Source organism: Hippopotamus amphibius, chromosome 15, assembly GCF_030028045.1.
Source record: "Hippopotamus amphibius kiboko isolate mHipAmp2 chromosome 15, mHipAmp2.hap2, whole genome shotgun sequence".
NCBI classification, from domain to species: Eukaryota; Metazoa; Chordata; class Mammalia; order Artiodactyla; family Hippopotamidae; genus Hippopotamus; species Hippopotamus amphibius.
The window spans coordinates 26,011,582-26,032,993 of NC_080200.1; the positions used below are offsets into that span (position 1 = coordinate 26,011,582).

Consider the following 21,412-nt stretch of genomic DNA (forward strand, 5'->3'; position numbering starts at 1 on the left):
AACAAAATATTATAAACAAAGAGGGACATTTTATGATTAAAGGCCAATTAATTCATCAGAAAGATATAACAATTATAAACGTATATACACCTGAAATCAGAGCCTCAAAACCCATGAAGTAAAAATTGTCAGAATTAAAGAGACACTTCAACAAAAATAGTTTGAGATTTCAATAGCTCCCTCTCAATAACGAACAGAATAACTAGAAAAAATCAGCAAGAATATAGAAGACATGAAACACCATCAGCCAACTTGAGAAAACTGATATCCATAGTTTTTACTATGCGTTCTTAAGTTCCAGATTTGTCTATTTGGCCTCTGTGTGGGAAAAAAAAAACTCATTCTCCTCCTGTGTTTCTCCTTTACTCTCAGACTACTACCACATTCACAGCACTCTTCACACTAGATGTGTGAGTTTTCCCCCACAAAGCAATTGTGACATCAGTTGGGTGTCCTACAACTTAACTCAATTCTGCTGCTGCTACTATCTACCTGGAGATAGCATAAGATCCCACAGGAGCTCAGCATCTCCTCAAACACCAATAAAAAGTAGTGGGTACCCAGGTTACCCACAACTTCTCTCCAACTTGACTACAAATTGGAGATTTCCATGACTTCCTCCCCATGGATTCAGTTATTGGCTAGAACAGCTCATAGAACTCAGGGAAACTATTTACTTACTGTTATGAGTTTATTATAAAAGGATATAAAAAAGGATACAGATGAACATCCAGATAGAAGAAATGTGTAGGGCAAGGTATGTCTTGGTTCACCACTCTCCCATCATCTCCATGTGTTTACTAACCCAGAAGCTCCCCAAACTCCATTCTATTGGGATTTTTATGGAGACTTCATCACATAGGCATGATCAATTATTAAATCCATTTCCACTCCCTCTCCGCTCTCTGGAGAATTGGGAGTGGAGCTGAAAATTCCCTGCTTCTAATCATGGTTTGGTCTTTCTGGTGACCAGCCCCTATACAAGGGCCATCATGGAACCCACCAAGAGTCACTTCATTAGAAAAAAAAAATGCTGCTATCACTCAGGACATTGCAAGGAATTTAGGAACTTGGTGTCAGGAACCAGGGTCAAAGACCAAACATTAGAACAAAAGATGCTCCTAGTGCTGTTATCACTTTGGAATTTGCAAGGGTTTTTAGGAGCTCTGTGTAGGAACTGGGGTAGCTCATAGCATCCATTTATCACAGTGCCAATTATACTGACAAATTTCTTATTTTCTGTATTTTTAATGCTCTGGCATTTGTATCCTTACTGACTGGGGAGAAACTGCCCCTTCAAGGGCTCATCAATTTTTAGTGATAGCTAGGGCTCTTGGGAGCACATCTTTCATATGCACACTAACCAATCCAGAGACCACAAACCCAAACAACTTTTATATCTAACTCTCACAGACTAAGCCAAGATTTCCCTGCCCAAATCTACCTAGAGCCAGGTACCAGACAATGAGGGACAGCCTCTATGCCCCAAAGGCCACCAGAATTATTCAAACTAGTCAATCCTAAATGCTTTATTCTCTTCTGCTTCATCTTTCCCATAGAAACCCAAATAAAAGCTCTGGCTCTCTCCCATCATTCCTTTCTGCCTCCTGACTAAAACTGGTCCTTCCCCCATGTGGCCCTGTGTGGCATGGCATGCCTCATTCTCTTGAGAAATATAAAAGTAATACATTCTTTTTTCAAGGGTGTAGTTACTCAGTCACCTCCATAAATTAAAATCCCATGGGTACAATTATGGATACAATAGAAGACTCCACTGAACAGCTGTAGAATGAACATTCTTCTCAAGTAGATCTGGAGCATTCTCCAAGACAGGGCTACAAAACAACTAACATCATACTAAGTATGTGTTCTGACTACAATAGAGTTTAATCAGAATTCAACAACAGAAGGAAATTTGAGAAAGTCACAAATACTTGGAAATTAAACAACACAATTACAAATAATCTATGTGTCAAAGAAGAAATCATAAAGATAACTGGAAAGTGTTTTGAGCTAGATGAAAATGAAAACAGAATAACAAAAGCAATGGAATGCAGCTACAGCAGTGTGTAAAGGGAAATTCATAGCTACAAATGCCTCTGTTAGAACAAAATGATCTGAAATCAATAATTTAAGCTTCATCTTTAAGAAAAATAGAAAAAGAAGAGCAACCTGAGCCCAAAGCAAGCAAAAAGAAGGAAGTAATAAAGATGATTGTGGAAATCAGTGAAATTGAAAAAAAAATAGAAAAAATAGAGACTATCAAATGAATCAAGTTATTCTTTGAAACGATAAAAATAATTTTTGACAAAATGTTAGTTTTACTGACCAAGAAAAAAAAGCACAAATTGCCAAAATGAAAAATGAAAGAGGAAACATTATTACCAACTTTTTAATAATTAAAAGGATAGGGACTTCCTTGGTGGTCCAGTGGTAAAGAATCCACCTTCCAATGTAGGGGACGTGGGTTCGATCCCTTGTCAGGAAACTAAGATCCCACATGCCGTGGGGCAACTAAGCCCACGAGCCACAACTATTGAGCTTGCGCGCCTCAGTGAGAGAGCCCGTGAGATGCAAACTACAGAGTCTATGCACTCTGGAGCTCAGGTGCCACAACTATAGAGGTCACGAGCCCTAGAGCCTGCATGCCACAACTGTAGAGAGAAAATCCACATGCCGCAACTAGAGAGAAGCCTAAGTGCTGCAATCAAGAGACCGTGCACTGTAATGAAAGATTCTGCATGCCTCAATGAAGATCCCGTGTGCTGCAACTAAGACCAGATGCAGCCAAAAAGATAAGAAAAATAAAGTAAGTAAATATTAAAAATATAAAAGGATAGCAAGGGAATACCTTGAACAACTATGCCAGAAAATTAGACAACTTAGATGAAGTGGGCAAATTCCTAGAAAGACAAAAATCACTTAAGGTATGGAAAATCTGAACAAGCCCTAACAAATAAAGAAATTAAAATATAATTTAAAATCTTCCCAGAAAGAGAAGCCTAGAATCAGATGGCTTCACTGGAGAATTCCACAAAATATTGAACACGGAAACATCAGCAATCTTTCACAAACTCTTTCAGAAAAGCATGGAGGGAACAAAGACACCATAAGAAAACTACAGACCAATAGCCCTCTTAAGTATGGATGTAAAAATCCTGAATAAAACATTAGCGAGTGGAATCCAGCAACATATTAAAAGAATCAGATGGGATTTATCCTAGGAATGTAAGGTTGGTTTGATAACTGAAAATCAGTTATGTAATACATAGAATAGAAATAGGCAGGAGGGGTCTTTCTGAGGTGATGGAAATGCTCTCATCGTCGATTGTGGTGATGGATTTAGTAGAAATCATTGAACTGCACATTTGAAGCAGCTTAATTTTATAGCATGAAAATTACACCACAATAAGGTTGTTACAAAAAATGAGTGATAGGACCCACTGGGCTGCGTAGGGTCCATTGCAGACATCCTGGGCAGGGACAGGGTAGAGGGTCAGGGGCAGAGGGTGAGGTGGGCTCACAGGTGGCTCTGTGCCACCTCTGTCAGGAGGCATGGGGTGTGAGACGGGGAGGTGGGAGGATGTGGGGAAACACAGAGGGAAGGTGGCCGTGGAGCACACAGACTTCCGGGCTCAGAAGGGTGTGGGGTGCAGCACAAGGGACGTGGAGGACAGGGCCGAAGCAGGGATGTGAGGACGCAGGAGGGCCTTCAGCGCACGGAGAGGCAGAGGGCTCAGGGGACGTGAAGGATGTGTGGGGCGCAATGGGGGAGCGTGGAGGGACATGAGATGCACATGGAGGAGTGCTAGGCGCAAATGGTAAAGGGGTGGAGGTGAGGGTTGTGGGCAGGAAGGGCACACGGAGGGGGCAGGGGGGGAGGCGGGCACGGGGCTCCATGGGGGAGCGCAAGAGCCTGGGGACTCTCGGGGTTCCGGGTGTGTGTGGGGGAGGGGGGCAGTGCAGGGAATCAAGAAGCACCCAGCAGTCGCACCCAGCGCTAAGACTGGGCAGCCCTAGACCCTCGCAGCTCCACACGCCCAGGTGCAGGTGGGGCGGATCCTACCTGAGATGCCTTCGGAACCGCCGGCTGGGACATAGTTCTCAGGACTTTCGAATACTGGGGGCACTGCTGCGGTAGGGCAGGCGAGCAGGTGCCTCTGAAGATATGCGTGCCGGCTGGGAGGTCTCGCCCTGCAGGTCACTGGCCAGGCCCCACTCCGGGAATGATTCCAACATGCACCAAGAGAGACGGGATGCACAGGGCACATTCTCGGCCAGGAATTTAATGAAAATCACTGAATTGCACATTTACAACAAGCAAGTTGGGGATATGAAAAATAGGCCTCTGTTAAAAATCCCAGCTCTGTTCTGGACACTTAGCCCTCCCCTCCTGCTGTCTCAGGTGTGAAATGCGATGTTACCACACAGACTTGCTGTCACATGTGATGAGTTAATGTGGAGGAAATCAGTGAAAAAGGACCCTCTGTCTTTTAATACAATCTTGTGTATACATCACATGCCTAAGAGAGGTACAGATGGGGAAGCAAAAGGGACTGAAAGAGACTGACCACCCACATAGACCCGGGAGGGCTGTTTTTATTTTTCTAATATTCTTTTGGCCATCCTTACTAATGCCTTAAGTATTGTAGTAGCCACTCCCTCCTTCTGAGGTCTCTATCATACCACCCTGAATATCTGCTTCTTAGCACTGATCAACCCAGAATGCTTTTTATCTTCACAGTTTCTTTCCTGTCTCATTGGTCTGCTGAGTCACCTGGGCGAAGGGGTTCCGGGCATTTTAAAGCTTGATAGGCAATAGTCGTGGTTGTTTTGGAAGCCCCAAGAATGGCTGACCACATCCTACACTGTCCCGGCTTACTATATCCATCCAGCTTTATTTTCCTCCAGAATGCTCATCAACTATGCAAGTAGGAGTGCACCCACTGATAACTTTTGAGCTCAGCTGCTGCGAGTGTAGGAGATCAATTGCTAGTGTAAATCATCTATTGCTAGCGTAGCAATCACCAACTGTTAGCACTGACTGCCAACACAAGAGCTGCTCTCATGTTGTGCCAGTGTAGTTCACCTCCGCGAGTGTAGGGGCTCACCCACTGCAGGGTATGTCATAGATTGTTACCCATCACTCACAAAGATATCAGGGCACATGCAGGAGCCTGCATGTTCTTGTGGTCTCTCTGAGCCTAGAACATTGGGTGGTACCCTGGGGATGCAGGAGTAACATTTGTAAAGTAGGAGTAACATTTGTAAAGCTGAAAATCAGTCTGTTTGCCAACAGGTGTCACTGAAGCTCTTTTTTTTTCTCTCTCTCTCTCAACTGGTGAAGGGTAGCAGAATGTCACCGGAAAACATATCATTTGGCATAAAGATTATGTAACCAAGCAGGACCCTATGGGGCTTTCCCAGGACAGACCTCTCCCCCCATATCCTCTACTGTAGCTCCTCTCTGAAGTACCTAGATAATAGTATCTGATGCACATTTCCTGAGTTGTTTCAGATGCTAGAACCACCACCAAACGGAAGAAATTACTTGATGATCATGAGTTCCCCAGACCTGCTGGAGCCTGAGGTTGACAGTGTTGACCACCCTGTTACCTCCCCAATAACCAATCAGAGAATTGTCCAGGAGCTGATCACATACCCTGAGATCCCTCCTCCCTCACCTGGCCTTTAAAAATGCCTTGCGGAAACCCTTCAGGGGAGTTCAGGGTTTTAGAGCCACATGTCCTCCTTGTATTGGTGCCTTTACAATAGATGCTGCATTTTCCTTCACCACAACCCCGTGTTAGTGGATTGGCTGTACTACACGTGGGCGAACGAACCCAAGTTTGGTTTGGTAACTATTTTGAGCTGGAGGTGGTTGAGAAGCAAATACAAGCTCCCTGCCTTTCCCCTTCTGTCCAAAAGACACACATTTACAGAGGTATAGCTGTCCCCTCTCCACAGGAAAGATGGGGAGACAACTCTAGATCTTATCAGTCTGGAGATGGCATGGGGCTGGGGGTGGGTGGGGTAGGATCTACGTAAAACAAACCTTACTAACTAGCATTAGCTACCATTTACCTGCTCTGCTCATTTTACCACCCTTGGAAGCCTAAAACTGCTTTCCCTCCTGTCATTTCTCCATAAACACTGTTCTTTGTTGAAGATGCTATCTAAGCCAGAGACCTAAGCTGCTGCTGAGTTACTCATTTTCCTGGGGTTCCTCCCATGCATACCTGAAGTATATGTGTCAATAAACATCTTTTTCTCTTATCCTTTACTGCAGGGTCTCAGCCAAGAACTCAGAAGGGTTGAGGGAAGAATGATTTTTCCTCCCCTACACTTGTTCTAAAGCCACAGCCAGAGGTGTCTTGGCGTCCTGGGGGTGGCTGTGTGCTCATTCATTAAACCCAAGAAGCTGTCCCACAGGTTAGGTTTCCCGTGGCCACTGTGGAAGTCCCAAACCTTAAAGTCCAAATCTTGTTCCAGGCAGGAACCAAAGAGTACGCTCAGATTCTCAAGAGGAAGTAAAGCAGTGGACCCAGTGCCTGGGAAATCATATGGGAATAATTCCCCAGACAAAAAAAATGGCCAGACCCCTGACTCAACTGAGAAAATACTTCCCCCGTGTACATAATTTGAAGGAATTGTTAAAGATATTCAAAAGTGGTGTATACAGAGCAACAATAACAAAAATCCCAAGAATGGGAGAATGAGTAATCAAGTAAATGAAAAATTACTGGCTATTGAACACAGTGGAACATGGGAAATGTTTATCAGGTTATCCGAAAAAAGAAAAAATTCCCACAGTACCTGCATGAAATGAACACGTGTTAAGCCAAAGAACATGGGGACCATATCTGAGAGTTGCTGTGCTTATGTGGGCAGCAGCTGCATCCCTGACTTTGCCTGTGCACATCTTGCTTCTGTATCCCGTCCCTAAGGGCAGGCCCTCTGGAGGATTTCCCCACCGCCCCCAACCTTAAAGATAAGGGGACAACAGACAACTGTTAGTTTATTTACTGTGAGAATGGTCCTTACAATTAATAAAAATCTAGGGGTGCAGAGACGCTGCATCACACCTTCTTGAGAAGGGTGAAGAAATGTCAACACTTAAAGCAAAAACAAATCCTGGATTCTGTAAGCCAGGGCTGTCTGTGACCTCACCCCCTCCCCCAGGCGGGAGTGAGACTCTGGGTTCTGAGTTCAGGAATAGTCCCATATGCCACTGAAGAGACACCTGGGACGGCAACGGCAGCTTGCTGTTCTCAGTGCTGCTCAGATGGAAACTGTGCGCTTGTGTTATTTCCGAGCCTCACACTCACCTCCAGGCCCTCAGACCTCCCAGAACTGAACCTCTGCACTGGGGACCAGGGAAGGAGCTTTTCCAGGAAGCCCCGAGTGGGCCACACTCAGGGGGACTCGAGGGCATCTGTGTGTCCTCAGTTAATCAACCCCTTTGTTCAGTGACTTGCTCCCAGTTCCCTTCCTGTTGCCTTTCGCACAGCACTTGTCACCTGAGGATTCTGCTACACCCCAATTAACCTTAGGCAACTACATCCAGACTCACACCGCCCCCCACCAGTTTGGAACAGACCCCAAGAAAGGCTGGTGGGCTTTGAGCCACCCCTCAGCCAGCAGTCTCAAAAGACTGTAGCTTTCTCAAGTTGTGGCCCCAGGGTTTGGGGAAGGGGTGGGGCTCCGACTGTAGCCTGAAAAAGTTCTGCAGGCCCTGGTGTCTCACCCCAGGCAGAGGCTGGATGGGGCCGGCTGGTGAGGCTCCTGGAACCAGAGCTACCAGGGCCCTAGGCTCAGGGCTCTGCAAAGGACCGTGGGTGATGCACTGGTGAATGGGGTCTCAGCACCTGATGACCTTGGAGGGTCCCCAGGGGGAAGGACAGCCCAGCCCGCACACACTCACACATGGATTCCTGGGAGTGGCAGTGACAGAGTTCAGTTTGCTACACGTATCCGAGTGGTACTATGAGTGCTCTCCATAGCTCAGAGGACACGCACCCTCCTCTCAGGTTTTCCAAGTGTCTCAAAGACTCAGAAGGTAGGACAAGGGGCTATGAGAGGCCTGCTCACTGGGGAGCCAGCACGTCCCCAGGCCCGCTTTTCAGCCTGCAGATGGTCATAGGGGTCGGGCTGCTGGACAGAGGTGAGAAGAGAGCCCGCAGGGTCCCCGAGAAGGGCGTTTCAGGAAAGGTGTACAACAGCGACCCATCGTTGGCACTGTAGAAGGACAGATGTCCAGCCTCGTAGTCCAGAAAGATGCCCACGCGCCGGGGTGGGTCTCGGAGAGGGGCGAAAGCCCGCTCGGAGGAGTTGTAGTAGCTTCCCAGGAACACCAGGATCCAGAACCCGTTCCCAGCGAACAGCTCGCCCTTCTCCTTGCGGTTGGCGTTTTCTCTGCAGACGCCCAGGGCCCAGCTGGCCCGCTCCCCCACCTCCACCTCCCAGTAGTGGCGGCCCGAGGTCAGGGGCTCCCGGCCCAGCACACAAGGCCCGGGGTCGAACCGCTCAGGGCTGTCCGGCAGGGCCTGCCGCAGGTCCCCCCGCCGCACGCTCCTCCTGTCCTCCGACAGGACCAGCTCAGGGTTGGCGGTGTCCGGATCCAGGGTCATGTCCCCTGCAGACAGAGTAGTGGTCAACCCTTGAGGCTGTCTGCCCCAGGCCCATACACCCTTGCAATGTGTGAGAGCCCACAAACTGACCACGCTCCTTCCCGCTCGAAAAGATTACCTAACCACTTCTAGTTGCATCTTGGAAGGTTCCAGAAAGCAGTCCATGCTTCCTTGGGATTCATCACCCTTTAGAGGACAGAAGGAAACCCTGACTGCTTTCCGTGTCCATTCTTTCAGTCCCCAGAGACAAGTGTATGTGTTCCTGGACAGCTTTCATCCCAGGCTCCCCAAGCCTGGTGGCCACACAGGTGGACCCCAGGAGGGTGGTCCCACCTCTGCTTTTCCTAAATGCATCAGTGAAAAGCTTGGACCTGGCCTTCCCTTAGCTGCTATCTTCTGCCCGATGGCCCCAATCCCTCCTACTTGTTCATCCATGAACTGGGAGCCTGGGTGTTGCTCCTACCACAGACCCCAGCCCACCAGCAGAAGCTCAGGACTGGTACTTCCTCTGGACTGGAGACAGTGGGTGGGATCACTGCACAACACTCACCTCGGAACCTCCGCAAGGCCTCCACCAGCCCTGGGACCCTGCACACCGTCCTCATCTCCATAGGCACCACCTCGGGGGGCTGCAGCTTCACATCCTGGACTCTGGAGGGGCGACATAGGTGTCACCCCCACGCTGGGACCACCTTGAACCCTGCCCACCCTCCCTGGGGATAGTCCAAAGCTCCTACCTGCGCAGGGTGTCTCTGATATCCTGTGGGAGAGACACACGGCGTCAGCACCCATCCCCCGGGAGAAGGGCATGAAATGCAGCCAGGCCAGCTGAGACCACTCCCTCACTGGGACATCTCAGCTGAGACCCCAAACTGCATTTCATATAAACCTGTGGTTCTCATCTCACTTCCTAGGCCCACCCGTCCTCCTTCTAGAACCCCTGCTTCCTGCAGCTTCTCCAGCAACATTCACTCATCCTTGAGGGCTGCTGCCTTCCTAGCTGCCTGCCTAGCCCCCACTTTACTGACTACAGCCCACTTCTGCTGATTTCCCTCAATCCCTGCCACACACCTGCCAGGGGTTCTTCCTGCTTCCCAGGCTTAAAATCACCTGATGGCTCAGCAAAGGCCAAAGGACCAAATTTTAGCCCCAGGATGGTGGCTGGGAGCCTCTCACTGGTCCCAAGTCCACTCAGCTCTGAGGCTCCAAGGAGGGTCACCTCCCACAGGAAGCCCCCCGGGCTGCACATGCAGTGTCCTCGCTCCTGCCTGGGGGCACAAATTGCTGGGGCCAGGAGCTGAGCAGATTCTCAGCAGCAGCACTGGACCCATGCGGGAATCCCTACGGGAGACCTGCGAGCTTTTTCTCTCAGCCCAGAGGGCCCAAACCTTCTGAGAGTTGGGTGGTGACCCACAGGCCCTGGATCCTGGAATGCCACCCACTCTGTGGCCTAGCCAGTCCCCCGTGGGCTCCCAGACAAGCACTAATAGCAGTTGGTGCAGTTCAGCATTGGTGTCCACCCTCCACGTTTCACAGGAAGGAGACGAGCTGGTGAGGACCTGAGAGGTCCAGGTGACCACCAAAGTCAGTCAGCCTGCTCTGCACAGTGCTCTCCATCCCCATGCCTGGCCTTCCCCTGAGCCCCCCACATGCCCACCACCAGGAATGGGTGCCAGCTCACCTGCAACAGCCCCAGTGCTGGCAGCTGACAGCGGCCCTCCAGCTCGGTGATGAGCTCGGCCAGCTGGGCGCTCTGCTGTCCCAGCCGGGCCGCACTCTCCCGCAAGGGGGGCAGCACCTCCAGCTCCTCCTCCTCCAGCCTCTGCAGCAGCCGCTGTTCCTCCTCCACAAGAAGACGGCGCAGCCTCTCAAACTCCGTCAGCACATTCTGCCGCTGGGTCTCCACCATCTTCTGTGGGGGCCAAGGAGGACAGCTGAGGGCCTAGGACCTGGAGCCACCCTAACCCCCAATCCAGGGTCCCCCAGATCCATCCCTCCCTGATCCCCAAACCACTGCACCCAGGGCCCCCCATGCCTGGTCCTCCCTGACCCCCATTCCCAACCCCCAAACCCACCCTGAGGTGGGCTACACATGGGGTGTGGAGCAGTGGTGCTGCCCAGAAGTATGAAGGCTGAATGTGAACTGCTGCAACCTGCGTGAGGGCCCTTGTGCCCCCCGCCCCCACCCACACTGGGCACCTGGCCACCTGCCTGCCACAAGGAGCAGGTCTCCTCCGCCTGGGCCTGGAACAGCAGCGCATCCTCCATTTGCTTCCGCAGATGCTCCAGGGATTTCTCCAGCTTGCCCTGCAGGGAAGTGAGGCCAGAGTGACCCCAGCCAAGCCAGGCCTCCTCCAGGCTGGGCCTTACACCTGCTCCCACCTGCCCAACCCCAGCTAAGCCTGACTCAGCTGGTAAGGACTACTCGTGGAAAACTGGGTCTAGGACATGAAAGATGGAGCAAACTCATATTTGCTGGGAGATGCCCTCTAAGTGACGTGACCCTCCCACTGCTGCCCTAACCAGCATGGCTCATGGGCTACCGCCCCTTGACTGAATTTCCTTTCTTCTGTTGTTCCCACGCCTCCCTCATCTCAGGGAAACGTTCCCACAACCCAAATTCCCACTGCATCACCACCTTCTTTCTTCCAAACCCCTTCACTTCTCTGTGCCTGAACTGGGCTTGCTGGGTTTCAGAAATGAGCTTCAGGACGGGCACATTTGTATCCAGCTCCTTGGTCCTGATTTCAGGCCTGTGCCTGACATTTGCTTCAACCCTGTTTACAACACACTTGGCATCTGGGAAAGTCAGGAAGCCTGAGATGCAGGAGGGTCTGAAGGACCATCACGAGAGGGACAGCAGTGCTTGTGGGGATTTCACTATTCTCTCCATCCATGTTCTAGATGCACCAGGGCCCTGGGAGGTTGTGTTTTATAGAGCCAGCACTCCCAGGTTGTGCAAATACCAGCCACAGCCCACTGATGGAGGTAAGAGCAGTTTGCTGGGGCATCTTCTCCAGCACTAAGACAAAATAAGCACCAGTACAGTGAAGGGTCATGCCACCCCAAAACATGCCACTGTGGCATTAAGATTATTTAGAACTGAGGTGACTGAGGAACAGCAGATGCAGGAAGAGCTCTCTGCTCTCCTCCTTTCTGCTGAAAGGCGGGGCATAAATTTTCCATGAGAAAGATGCCTACTCTGTACCAGGAAGGGGAGAGCACTCATCACGCAGAGACGAGTTGTTGATATTGAGATAAGTCTATCTAAACAAACCTTACTCAAATAACCCTGATCCTCCATTAGTTCCCCTCAATACAGTTCCTTGTTCCTTTCCCACAAGTTATTGTCCCTAGAATCCCAAATCCCCTTTCCTTTGCCTAGTTGCTTCTCCACAATTTATCATCCTTTGTTATTAGTAAAATGGACTATAAGCCCGTGTCTAACCACTTGAGTTTTTCACTTCTTTTCTGTGAAACCCTTGTGCCATGTACAATTTAAATTAATTTATATGTTTCTTCAGGGACTTCCCTGGTGGTGCAGTGGTTAGGAATCCACCTGCCAATGCAGGGGACACGGGTTCCATCCCTGGGCCAGGAAGATCCCACATGCTGTAAAGCAACTAAGCCCTTGTGCTACAACTACTGAGCCTGTGCTCTAGAGCCTGCAAGCCACAACTATTGAGCCCACATGCCACAACTGCTGAAGCCCACAAGCCTAGAGCCTGTGCTCCGCAGCAAGATGAGAAGCCCGCGCAACTGCAATGAGGAGCGGCCCCCATTTGCCACAACTAGAGAAAGCCCGCATGTACCAGCAAAGACCCAACACAGCCAATTAAAAAAAAAAAAAAAAAAAAGGCATATGTCTTTCCATCTGTTGATCTCTTTTGTCACTTTAATTTGCAAGCCTCAGTTACAGGACATGACATGGTAGAAGAAAAGGCTTCTCCTCCCCTATGATAGAGAGGGTTAAGGGCTACCACATGGGAGTTTATCAGCTCAGCTGGGAGAGGCCTCTTGAGAGCTGCTGGTCATTCTCTGCTCTTTTGGTCACATTCCACATCCTGACTGGGGTACTCAGTGACAGGAGTGCAAATCTGCTAGACTGACATAAGGAGTGGGTGTTAAACCTCAAAGTTAGAAGAAAACCACAAGAATTGTGTCAGGACAAGCCTAGTGATGTGGATCGGGTATAGGTTTATTCTGTTGTCCCAGAAGCTTGTTCAATGATACTGACAGAGCACTGATTCTAACATTGACTAAACCATGTATCTGATGCACCTCAGCAGACACACACCACTGGCCATAAAGCAAAATGCAAACCACAGTCAAAAAGTTTGCAAGATGCTACCCATGTACTTAATATCTTGGGTTTCAGGAGCAAATCCACCCGCAGGCCAGTGAAGACTGTAGTAGACAGCTGGCCAGGTGGGCCAGATAACTGTTTGCCCTGAGGTTCTCAGCAAAGAGGGGAGTGCCGGTGTTGGTTTGGATTTTAAGGAAATGCATTTCCAGAACAGAGAAACAAGGCATCTCGGCCTGGGCTCAAAGCAGGGCTGAGCCCTGGCTCTTCAGCGGGCAGAGGAAAAAGCCTACTGGGAAAGCCTGGTGGGCCCTGGTGTCTGCCTCCCAGGTCAATCGCTCTGTCCCTGCATGGACCCCAACCTGGGACTCTGTAGCTGCTTCCTGGCTGTCTTCCCGGCTGCCTTACCATCTCTTCTCACCAGAACTTCTGCACTGGCATCCGCCCCATGGCCCTCCCCTGCCCACAACCCTTTGAGGGCTCAGAGTCCTCACCCATGCACGTCCACCTGGAACCAGCCACCTCTGAGGTTCCTTTCCCACTTTCTCCTGCTTCCGGCTCCATCTCTGCCAATGGTCAGTCCAACCTGCCCAGTCCCCGCCCCAGACAGCCCTCCCACCGTCTTGGTGGGACCTAGACTTCAGAAAGCACGCCCCCTCCCCCCGACCAGTCCCCAGGCTAGCGCCTCACTGGTGGGCAGTGCCCCAGTCCCTCCAGGGTACCGGTGTGGGACAGGTTGCATCCCCCTAAACACCCCCGAGACCCGGGTCAGGCTGGGACCCGAGCCTACACCCTGGGCCGGGATGCACCCCAACCCACCAGGCCCCGCCCCCCAACCCAGGCCGCGGCGACCCCCTGCTAGGCCGTGCTCTGCCCCGGACCTGCCCACACCTTGAGATCGTCGGCTGCGTCCTGCAGCGGGCGCACTCGGTGCGCCCAGTGCTCCCCCGAGCGCTCGCAGGCCGCGCACAGCAGACGCAGCTCATCGCCGCAGAAGGCGGCCAGTGGCTCGCGGTGCGCGGCGCACACGCCCTGCGGGACAGGCGACGGAGGGTGCAGGAGCCGCGCCATTTCAGCCATCTTGGCGAGCGGGCGATTGGGTCGCAGGTTCCTCTGCGGGGACAGCTCGCGGCACTCGGGGCACGCGTACGGACCCTCGGGCTGGCCCCAGCAGCGCCGGATGCACTCGCGGCAGAAGTTGTGGCCGCAGTCGGTCATCACCGGATCCGTGAAGTAGTCGAGGCAGATGGCGCAGGTGGCCTCCTCTTGGAGGTTGGTGGACAGGTCGGGGGCGGCCATGGCACCGGTGCAACGGAGGAGGGCAGCGTTCTCCGCCGGCTCGGGCGGTGTCCGGCCGCTGCCTGGACTTTGGGGAGCGCGCGGGGACGCGCGGGCTTCGGGGACGCGAGGTACAGGGTACCGGGGGACTCGGGGAGCTTCGGCGCGCAGGGGATCAGGGGTCCGAGGCTGCACGACTCCGGGGATGCGGAGCGTACAGCCTCGGGACTGCGGTAGCTCCGGGAACGTAGAGCCCAGGGATCCCGTACACAGGCAGGAAGAGAAGTACAAGCAGGGGCGGAAGCAGGAAGCAGCTGGGGTTTTTTTCTTCCCCTTTTGGAACAACCCACTTTAGCTCCGGATTGGCCATGGCCTGTCACGCGCTCCGCGGGCCGGACAGAATTGGAGGCTGCTCACCCTCTGACCTTGCGTCGCCGCCGCCACCTACGCGGGCGTGCGCCGCTTCCTCCAGGCTGCCCCGGGGTTGCAGTGCCAGGCCTCTCTGTCGGGCCCAGGGGTACCTGAGATGCAGGGGCCGGGGCCAGCCGGGTGCCCCGCACGGTCACTGGGTTCTCTGCGAAGCGCAGAGACCGCGAGGACAAGGGGAGGCCGAGGCTGTGTCGAAGTGTCGGGGAGCCCCAAGTCGTTCCCGGTGCGCTCCTGGGTGTCCTCGGGTGTCCTCGGGTGTCCCAGGGCTGGGAACGGTCAGAACTTGGGGGATGAGGGGCTCGGCCCGCAGGGACTTTGGCTTTGTTCGAGTACGAACACATTGACTAGAATTCTGGGGTTCTGCAACTGTTACCTGGCTGCTAACGCGTCTGCAACCGCGGGGGTCGGGGATAGGGGGTGGGGTGGGCGGTGGAGAGTGAGTGAAAGGAAAGGACCCTCTCTGATCCTCACTCTTTGAATTTTGACCCTGCAACTTCCCTGGGGTCGGAGGGATGGAGGTGGGCAGCTCTGAGACTTTTAGGAGTTCATCTTGAAAAGTCTTTTCACTTTTTCATTTTCCTTCTGTGAAGGACCCAAATACGGAGTTTGCAGAGGACAGAAAAGGTAAGACACTTGAGGCCTTGACTCTACATATAAAAACCTGAACCTTGATGAGCCAGTGAATGGCAGGCAGCATCTCTAAGTGGAGAGTAGGGGATGTGGCTAAAGAAGACTGCACCACACTGTGCCTGGTACATGCAAATGTATGGATTTAGAAACTGACCCACTATGAAAGGTTTCTCTATGAAGCATCTGTAAATATAGCCTTTTAATGTTTAACTGCTTTAATCATGATACGTTTCTGCTTTGTGAGACCACCTGCACGGCTGATGACTGTCACAGGGAAATAAGCCGGGCAGGTGGGCTTGCTGAGCTGGACCACCTCACCTTCTGGAGAAATCAGGGCTGCCCAGGCTCCCCCTGCTCGTGCCTCTATCCCTTCACCCATAGGGTCACTGTAGAAATGACCATCTGGCCTGATTTGGGGGCCCCAAGGCAGAAGAAGGGCTGCAGGGGGCCTGGGAAGGTGGGCTGGGAGTAGGTATGCAGGTGGGACCCATTGTTCACATTGTAGAAGGACACCTCTCCAGCCTCGAAATCCAGGAAGATGCCCACGTGGCTGGGGGGCTCGGTCACCGTGACGGGGATTAGGGCCGACGTGGCAGGTGCATACCTCTTTCCCTTGCATAGCTGCACCACCCAGAACCCATTTTCTGGGGACTTGAGGACCCTGCCCCTCCGGCTCACGTTGTCCCTGCACACGCCCAGGGCCCACAGTGCATCACCGGTGAGGTTCATGCCCACCTCCCAGTAGTGCCTCCCCGAGGAGAAGGTCTCTTGGCCCACCGCACAGGGGTAGGCTAGGAACCTGTCCTTGCCACAGGGTGTGCCATCCATCGGGGTGCTCAGGTAGCGCCTCTGGCGGCTCTCATACAAGAGGAGATAAGGGTATGCCGTGGAGGGGTCGGGTACCACGTCCTCTGGAGACAGGCCCAGGGTGGAGGGGAGAGGGAGACCTTTCAGGGTCAGGGTGGGGAGGGCAAGGCCCTAGCAGGGGCCGAATAATCCCCTGTTCATCCTAACCCCCACTCAGGCCTCCCTTTGGCTGAGTTCAGCTGTGAACCTGGAGTTACTACATGATCCCATACCCCAGCTGTGGATATTGGAGGTGCCAAGGAGGTGGAGCTGGGGAACCATCTGGGCATTGGGCAGTGTGGTTGAGACCTCTCCCCGCATTGGTGGCTCTTGCCTTGAGCGGCTAGGAGTAGGGTGGGGCATTGCCAGGAGCACCTGGGTCTCCACTGCTTACCTTGGAAACTCTTGAGCACCTCTATCTGCCCTGGGACCCTGCAGACGGTCTTCAGAATGGTGGGGGTGGCCTCTGGGTACTGCACGCTCAGGCTGTTCTTCCTCCAGTGGACACAGGTCTCACTGTCCCCTCTGGCCCCACTCGCAGTCCTCCCTGCACCCATCACCTCCTCCACTGCAGGTGGTTACGTACCTGCTGAGGAGGTCCTTCTTATCCTTCAAAAGACACGGAAGGAGGAAGAGAGATTGGCAAGGCCCCATTAGGGATCTGTGGCATTCCCAAGCACCCTGTGTCAACATTTGGCCAGTAGAGCTAGAAGGGCTTTAGGATGTTTTCCCATGGCCCTGTTTCCAGTTTCCAGAGTGTAACCCTGACTTTAGGCTATACACAGTAATCATATATCTGACTTGCCCAGGCCTCCTGTTCTTCCCCATCACAATGAATGAGGACACAGGGAAGCTGTCCTGCTCATGACAGACCATGAAGGTATGGGAGACCAAATGGTGTTTTCACCCTGTGGGCTTCAGGCCTTGAGTGGGTCAGGAGTCGGTTTAGTGGGTTGCAAACAGATTGATTTTTGATAGAAGACAAAGCAGTGCCCCAAAGGTAGAGTGAGGGCGTAGTCTGTTGTCTACACCAGGACACTTACTGGGGACAAAACTCACAGGATGCCAGGATAACAGGCATAAAATTGGACTGACCCAGGCACACTGGGAGATACCCTGCATGTGGCATTTGCTTCAGTTGTATAAACATGTTCCTGTGAATGTGTGTAAAACGGCTCTCAGTGTGAAATGTATTTTTTTTTGCTATGGATCCCATCACTCCGCATGCTCAGTTGATGAGTCCCTGGCAGGCCAGCTGCACGTTCTCCCCACTTCCATAGCGGGCAGGTGTCATCACGTGACTTGCTCTTGCCTGTGGTGTCACAGGTGCCTGTCTGGGCCAGTGTGTCCGTGCCCGGTATCACTGTGGACAACAGCTGCCTTCAGGCCACATCCCTGAGCTATGAAGGGAATGAACACAGGTCTCTAGGATTGGAGCTGGGCTGAGTTGGCCCCCTCCCCAAATTCATCTGTGGTGGATCCCTAACCCCCAGTACCTCAGAATGTGACTGTATTTGGAGATAGGGTCTTAAAGATGTGATGAAGATAAAATCAGGTCATTAGGCTGGGCAATCCAATCTGACAACGTCCTTGTAGGAAGAAGCTATCAGGGCACAGACACAGGGACGACCGTGTGAGGACACAGGGAGAAATGGCTGTCTATAAGCCCAGGAGAGAAGCCTCAGGAGAAACCAACGTTGCCCACAGCTTGAGCTCAGACTTCAAGCCTCAAGGAGTGTGAAGAATAAATGTCTGCTGTTTAAACCACCCAGTCTGTGATATTTGTTACGCAGCCCTAGCTAAGACAGAGCCTTCCCTGTTGGCCTGAATCTGTTGCCACAGGTCAGTCCACCCTGATCACACCTGAGCCAGAGCTCATGCCCCCATCCCCCACTCCCAGCCAGGGGAATAGGTGTGCCCTCCTCACCTGCAGCATCTGCAGTGGTGGGTGCTCATTCCTGTCCTCCAACTGCAGTAGCAGCATCTCCAAGGAGCGACTCTGCTGCTGCAGTGAGGCCACGCTCTTCTGCAGCTTTTCCACTGTCTCCTCCTCCTCCTCCTTCAGGGCCTGGAGGAGGCGCTGCTTCTCCTCCAACAAGAAGAGGCCAATCTTCTCAAACTCAGCCCCGATGCGCTCCCTCCGCTCCTTCACCTTCTCCTGTGGGGGTGGGGGGTGGGGTCCTGGAGGTGAGGTACCACCCCAAGTGCCCCGTTTTCAGACCCCATCTACCAACTGAACCCACCAGCTTGGAAGGGCTGCTATGGGGGCAATGGCACATCTCCCCTGGATCCCAGTGAGTCACAGAAAACCAGCAAACCTGGCAGGGGTGGAAGCCAGGGCCCCAATTAGGTCCTCAGCATAATTTTACTCTAAGCCCCAGATGGCAACTTCCAAGCATCCGTGTGCCCTTGCTCTCTGCATCTCTGAAATGGCTAGTCTATGCTGAGCACACCATTCTCAGTCCTGATTTGGCAGGAATTCTGTGACCTGGGAAATCCTTGCCTTTCTGGGGTCCCATGTTCTCATCCACACAGGACAGTGAGTCCCATCTCAAAGGGTTCCACAGGTGCAGGAGACCCTGTGGGTGCTCTAGGGCCTGGCTGGGCCTTCCCCACCCTGCTCAGCTGCTGAGCATGGTCCCCAGGACCTACCTGCCACTCAGCCAAGGTCTCTTCCTCCTTGGCCTGCAACTTCCCGGTCTTCATCATTTCCTCTCGCAGGTACCCCATGTCCTCCTCCAACTTCAACTGTGGGGCACCCGAACCATGGGATTTAGGGTCAGTGGGTCTGCATGCCCCACATCTAGATGGTACCCTCTGAAGCTGCATCCACCCCAGACCATCCTAAAGGGGTGCAGGGGATGCAACTATGCCAGCCCCGATTCTGCCCCTTTGGCTTCAGGACTATTTTGAGCAGGAGGCAACTGAGAATCAACAGATGCCAAAAGATGCCTTCCAGGGGCTCCCGCTATCTCACCAAAAGCACCTCGCTGGGGATGTTTTATGCCCATGAAGAAGATGGAAAGTTGGTGTCAAGATGGACCAGCACTAATAACCCTTATCTTCCTTTAGTTTCGCCTATATATTTACTTTCTGCTACGGTCTGAAAGTTTGTGTCCCTTCCTGCCAAATACATATACTGAAGCCTTAACCTCCATTGTGATGGTAGGAGTGGGGCCTTTGGGAGGTGATGAGGTCATGAGGATGGAGCCCACATAAATGGGATTAGTGCCATTATGAAAGTGACCCCACAGAGCTCCCTTGCCCCTTCTTCCAGGTGAGGACACAGCAAGAAGTTGGCCATGTATGAACCAGGAGGGGGCTCACCTGACTATGCTGGTGCCCTGATCTCGGACTTCCAGCCTCCAACTGCGAGCAGTACATTTCTGCTGATAAGCCACCCAATCTGTTTTATTCTGTTATAACAGCCCAAGCAGACTGAGACACTTTCCCCATAGTCTGCCACCCTTGGGAGCCTGAAACCTTTGCCTTTGTCTTGCTGCTTTTCTCAAAATGTACTATTCTTTGTTAAGATGCTAGATGAGCCCAAGTTCTAACTGACTGTTTTTTACTGTTGCTGCAGTTTCTCCCAAGTGACTTGCCTCGCACGTGTGTGTCAGTAAACAGTGTGCATTTGTCTTTGCTCAATCTAAGTTATGGGCCCCCAGCAAAGGAGCCTCAGGTGGATGGAGGAGAAAGGCTCCCCTCCCCTTGCCTAGCAGAGGGTTGCCAGGCCTGCCCGCACAGATGGCTGCACAAGGACCAGGGAATGTGGATGGGAATGTGGTGGGGACTTTGTCAGTCTGGACACCTGCATAACCAGAGTTGGCATCACAATCACCAGCCTGTTTTGTTGTGGGAGTGTGGGGACACTTGGACCTCCCTGTCCCCCTGCCCTGCCCCCAGCCCGGGCCCACCTTGTACTCCTGCACAGCCTCCTCAATAGGTACCACACTATGGGGCCGGTGTTCCTGGGACTCCCTGCAGATGACACAGATGGGGCTCTGGTCGTCCTCACAGAAGAGTTTGAGCATCTCCTGGTGCACCTGGCACAGGTCCCTGCTCCGTAGGCTGGGGTGCTGCCGTGCCATCTCGGCCACCTTGGTCAGCAGACGGTTGGGCCGCAGATTCCTCTGGGGGGATAGCTCGCGGCACTCGGGGCAGGGAAAGGAGCCCTTCCCCTTTCTTCTCCTTTTCTGGCCTTTGGCCTTTTCCCAGGTCAGCTGGATGCACTCTCGGCAGAAGTTGTGACCACAGGTGGTCATCACAGGGTCTGTGAAGTAGTCGAGACAGATGGAGCACGTGGCCTCCTCCTGTAATTTTCTGGCAAGTTCTACAGCATCCATGGCTCCTGGGGAAGGAACAGAATGTCCTGCACATCCTCTGCCTGGAGCTCTGGGCTCTCCACAGCACTCTCTCAGCATCCTTGTGCAGATGGAGTCTGAACACGGGGTTGTTAGGGTACTCTGACTTATCTTCAATAAGAGGCACAAATGCCTCACTGAAAGCTGACAAACACCCTCTCCTTCACCAACCCCAGTCAGCGCTCTCTAAGCTGTAGGCCTGTCTTTGCCCGGCCTTACCCAGTTTTAGTGAGACTTTCACAGTATTCCCACTGTGATATATGATCTACAAGGTACGTCAAAAATTATCCACACTCTGGCTGTAGAATTTAACTAACGTTTAGGAAAGACAAATACATCATTTTTCGACATAATCTCCTTGTTTTTCAATACACTTTGTCCATCTGTCAACAAGCTTTTGTAGTCCCTCAGAAAATGTTTTAGGCTGAGCTGCAAGCTCCGAATGCATGGCCATCTTCACTTCTTCATCAGAAGTGAATCTTCATCCTTATAGGGCTGATTTCAGGGGACCAAACAGGTGAAAGTCCAATGAAGCAAGATCAGGACTCTAGGGATGATACTTTAACACCTCAAAGTAATCCATGACAGACTTAGGCTTTGAAAAGTTTGTGCGAGATGGGTACCAAAACAACTCACGGAAGAGGATAAACAGAAGCATTTGGTTATCTGCAAACAAAATTTGGACCGATAACTCTAAGAAAGGTGAAAGTTTCTTAAAGAGAATCATTACTGGTGACAAGACATGGATTCATCACTATGAGCCTGAGAGTAAACGGCAGAGTATGGAATGGAAACGTCCTCAATTGCCGACCAAGAAAAAGTTCAATAGTCAACCATCAGCTGGAAAATTGGTACTTAAAGTTTTCTGGAATTCTCAAGGGCCAGTATTGGAACATTATCAGGAGAAAGTTCAACAGTCAACAGTGCTCATG

General features: G+C 52.1%; 2 protein-coding genes and 1 long non-coding RNA gene across 5 annotated transcripts in view; 1 reads left to right on the forward strand and 2 right to left on the reverse strand.

The window, feature by feature from the left end:
* Nucleotides 1-7,000: 7,000 nt before the first annotated feature.
* Nucleotides 7,001-14,495, reverse strand: TRIM11 (tripartite motif containing 11). The gene is made up of 6 exons (XM_057708705.1): nucleotides 13,825-14,495; nucleotides 10,842-10,937; nucleotides 10,312-10,542; nucleotides 9,368-9,390; nucleotides 9,181-9,281; nucleotides 7,001-8,635 (listed from the first exon to the last, which is right to left on the reverse strand). The coding sequence occupies exons 1-6, from the start codon at nucleotides 14,230-14,232 to the stop codon at nucleotides 8,088-8,090; spliced, it is 1,407 nt and encodes a 468-aa protein (XP_057564688.1). The 5' UTR covers nucleotides 14,233-14,495; the 3' UTR covers nucleotides 7,001-8,087.
* A 160-nt stretch (nucleotides 14,496-14,655) lies between these two features.
* Nucleotides 14,656-21,412, reverse strand: part of TRIM17 (tripartite motif containing 17) — a 43,153-nt gene continuing 36,396 nt past the window's right edge. For 2 of the 3 annotated variants that reach the window (XM_057708706.1, XM_057708708.1), the window contains exons 2-7: nucleotides 20,034-20,467; nucleotides 18,769-18,864; nucleotides 18,044-18,274; nucleotides 16,703-16,725; nucleotides 16,511-16,611; nucleotides 14,656-14,906 (exon numbers count right to left, since the gene is read on the reverse strand). In XM_057708706.1, the coding sequence (XP_057564689.1) occupies nucleotides 14,656-14,906; nucleotides 16,511-16,611; nucleotides 16,703-16,725; nucleotides 18,044-18,274; nucleotides 18,769-18,864; nucleotides 20,034-20,462 (1,131 nt within the window). In that variant the 5' untranslated portion in view covers nucleotides 20,463-20,467. Of the gene's footprint in view, nucleotides 14,907-15,347; nucleotides 16,182-16,510; nucleotides 16,612-16,702; nucleotides 16,726-18,043; nucleotides 18,275-18,768; nucleotides 18,865-20,033; nucleotides 20,468-21,412 lie in introns of those variants that run through there. The other variant, XM_057708709.1, reaches the window with a different exon arrangement.
* LOC130836523 (uncharacterized) lies at nucleotides 14,726-17,878 on the forward strand. Its single transcript, XR_009049160.1, has 3 exons — nucleotides 14,726-14,863; nucleotides 15,231-15,264; nucleotides 17,713-17,878. It is a non-coding gene; the product is annotated as an uncharacterized LOC130836523 (long non-coding RNA).

Coding starts and splice junctions, on each gene's coding strand:
- TRIM11 (XM_057708705.1), bottom strand. CDS start 14,232: ATGGCCGCCCCCGACCTGTCCACCAACCTCCAAGAGGAGGCCACCTGC. Junction 9,391..10,311: donor CAGCACTGGGGCTGTTGCAG/GTGAGCTGGCAC, acceptor TCTCTCCCACAG/GATATCAGAGACACCCTGCG. Junction 9,282..9,367: donor ATCAGAGACACCCTGCGCAG/GTAGGAGCTTTG, acceptor TCGCCCCTCCAG/AGTCCAGGATGTGAAGCTGC.